A 3,221-nucleotide genomic window follows, 5' to 3' on the forward strand; every position below is an offset into this window, starting at 1 on the left:
AGCTGGTGTGATGAGGAACTCCCTGATCCTGGAGTCATGCAATGAAAATGATGGCCTTGGAGCCCCATCCCTGTGACAGCCACAGTCCAAGAACCAGAGCAATTTACATCACATTGCAGTTTCAAATGAATGGACTGATCCTAGTTTAGGAGGGTGAGTGCTTTGACAAAGTGTGGAACAAAGTAAGCTACTACCTTGAACCCCAAAGCACAGTTGTAGCATCCTTGGCTTTCCATTTCTTTCTTTTTTTTTGAGATGGAGTTTCACTCTTCTCGCCTAGGTTGGAGTGCAATGGTGTAATCTCAGCTCATTGCAACCTCCGCCTCCCAGGTTCAAGCAACTCTCCTGCCTCAGCCTCCCAAATAGCTGGGATTACAGGCCCCTGCCACCATGCCCAGCTAATTTTTTTTTTTAGTAGAGACGGGGTTTCACCATGTTGGCCAGGCTGGCCTCAAACTCCTGACCTCAGGAGATTTGCCCGCCTCAGCCTCCCAAAGTGCTGGGATTACAGGTGTAAGCCACCACACCCGGCCTTGGCTTTCCATTTCTGCAAAATCACAGGCCACTGCTGCCACTTGCTCTGTGGAGATGTACCTTCCACTTATTACCACTCTTCTCAAAATGGCACTCACGGTACTAACTTTTGGAGATCTCCAGAGGCGTCAGTTGCACCTCTATAAGTTAGATGATTTCCCTGCCCATACTTGCCAAAGCACTTCTTTTTTTTTTTTTTTTTTTTTTGAGATGGAGTATCGCTCTTGTTGCCCAGGCTGGAGTGCAGTGGTGCAATCTCACTGCACTGACTGCAACCTCTGCCTTACCAGGTTCAAGCAATTCTCCTGCCTTGGCCTCCCGAATAGCTGGGATTACAGGCGCCCACCACCACATCCGGCTAATTTCTTTTTTTTATTTTTAGTAGATACGGGGTGTCACCATGTTGGCCAGGCTGGTCTCAAACTCCTGACCTCGTGATCCGCCCGCCTCGGCCTCCCAAAGTGCTGGGATTACAGGCGTGAGCCACCGCGCCCGGCTAGCACTTCCCTTTATAAGCTAGTGCTGGCATGCCACCTTCCCCTCAAATCAGAGTCAACTTCCTTTTGTTTCAGAGTTTTGTACTGGCCTCTGTAGGCCCTTTTCAGGATACAAAATAAAGTGCCCTTCTGCATCCACATGCAAATGGGTTGCCTTCCAGTGTCAGATCTGTGTTCCAGAGTTTGGTCAATGCATCTTTACAAGAATAAAACCACATGCCTACACAGAAAAACGAGCCTGGAAATGGCTTTCTGGACAGGGTTACTCGTTATCTTGACACTTCCCCTAAAAGAAATTACTTTCTTGGTGTAAGATGATTAGGACATTGAATGACCTACTCTCAACTTCTGGAAGGGCAGCTCGTTTTGTCCATTTTTCAATGAGGGAGTGGGAGGAACCCAACATGTTCAGTTACAACAATAAGATTTTGTTTTGTTTTTTTTTAAAAAGGGTCCTATGTGGAAATGAGTGGGACAATGATAAAAATAAACAAATAATTAAAATTCCAAATCAAAACATAACTCCTGGCCCTGAGATCCCCAGTTAATCCTCTAAGACCACAATCTCCACATTGTGAACTTGATGCTGGTGTTCTTCCATCTCAGCCACAACTTTCTCCTCAGTCCTCAGCTCTGTCTCCAAGATGACTGCTTTGCCCTCAGTATCTTCAGCCTCTGGGTCCGGGGCTGGGTCAATCTCAATGATGGTCTGCCCATCCTCTGAGGTGCTTTCAACAGCCTGAATTGCCGAGGTTAGGCCGGACTCCATGGCCACCAATTCCACAGGGCTAACCATGGTGGTCATGTTGCCCAGTGTACTCCCATCCTGCATGGCAGTAGAGCTCAGCAGCGCCAAGCTAGATGAAGGGTGGATGGTCACTGTGTCTGGTGAGCTGCTCTTGGCAGAGGAGACCACTGTGGCATAGCGGAAGAGCTGAGGGCCAGAAGGCAGTGTGTGGACAGTCACAGGACTGGAGCCCTGGCTGAGGGTGGCCACTGGAATATTGCCCATGGAAAATGACTGACCCACTGGGGTGATGGTGATGGGTGAGATGACTGTGAACTGAGGCTGCTGGACAGGAGGAGAAGGGCTCAAGACAGTGGTGGAGGCTGGCCGCTGGAGCCGGGGCCTTTTTGGAGGCTTAGGAGTGCTCACAGGCATCAGTACCACATTTTGAACTGTCTGAGATTTTAGCCTGTGATCCTGGGCTTGTTTCTTCTGCTCCTCCAACTGGCGTTCCAAGTCTATGGAAAAAAAGAAAAGACTTTGTGTGGAGGGAAGTAAAATCCTGGGAGCATGAAACTGAGAGTCAGGAGACTGGATGTCTCTGTCTGGTTTTGTTACTAAGTAGCCTCAGGCAAGTTGTGATATTGTTTTCCTTCTTGTGTTTTTTTTGGGGGGCAGGGTCTTGCTATGTTGCCTAGGCTGGAGGGTAGTGGCTATTCACAGGTGCTATCATTGTGCACTACAGCCTCAAACTTCTGGCCTCAAGCGATCCACCCACCTCACCTTCCCAAAGTGTTGGGATTACAGGCATAAGTCAGTGCGCCCAGCCTGCACAGTCCCTTGGAACTCTCATGGACCTACAAAGAAGCTACAATGGCCACTCCAAAAAACAGTTATTTTCAAACTATCCTTCAAGGCAAGAATGCCTTGCTGCATTGGCTGGAAAACTACTTTGCTGGTGACTCAAATAGCCACAGTTTATGATTGTTGCCCAGAAAGGTCTACAGAAAGTTACAGAAGTAGTCCCTAAAAATTACAGAACTAAAAGAGGTCTTAAGAGTTCAAACAAATTCATTTTAACAGGGATCCAGAGACGGAAAGTGACTAACTTAAGGTTATAAAGGTTGGCCCAGGACAAAAATCATCCGATGGTCAACTTGGTTGCTTCTGCATTATAATACGCCTATCACTATCCCTCTCCCAAGTGTCCAGTCCAACCTAGGTGACCACTGGTACGTTAGGTTCCACAATGGAACCTCTCTATTACTTAGTACCTGATAAGCACCCAAGAATCAGTTACACTTGTAGAACACTTTGCTCCCTATGTGTTATATTGTGATATAATAAGAAATACATATTTAGTCTCTGACCCTGGATCCTGGCACATAGCTCCTAAAAACACGTGGATCTCTAGAGCAGTAAATGTCTTTATATCTCTTTTTTTTTTTTTTTTGAGACAGAGT

At 47.1% G+C, this 3,221-nt stretch overlaps 1 protein-coding gene across 1 annotated transcript in view; it reads right to left on the reverse strand.

The window, feature by feature from the left end:
• Nucleotides 1–1,104: 1,104 nt before the first annotated feature.
• GMEB1 (glucocorticoid modulatory element binding protein 1) overlaps nt 1,105–3,221 on the reverse strand; it is a 35,922-nt gene continuing 33,805 nt past the window's right edge. Inside the window, exon 8 of the mRNA XM_011955665.1 lies at nt 1,105–2,276. Within this exon, the coding sequence (XP_011811055.1) occupies nt 1,576–2,276 (701 nt within the window). The 3' untranslated portion in view covers nt 1,105–1,575. The remainder of the gene's footprint in view (nt 2,277–3,221) is intronic.

The sequence above is a fragment of the Colobus angolensis genome, unplaced genomic scaffold (genome assembly GCF_000951035.1).
Source record: "Colobus angolensis palliatus isolate OR3802 unplaced genomic scaffold, Cang.pa_1.0 Scaffold4, whole genome shotgun sequence".
In the NCBI taxonomy this organism is placed as follows: domain Eukaryota; kingdom Metazoa; phylum Chordata; class Mammalia; order Primates; family Cercopithecidae; genus Colobus; species Colobus angolensis.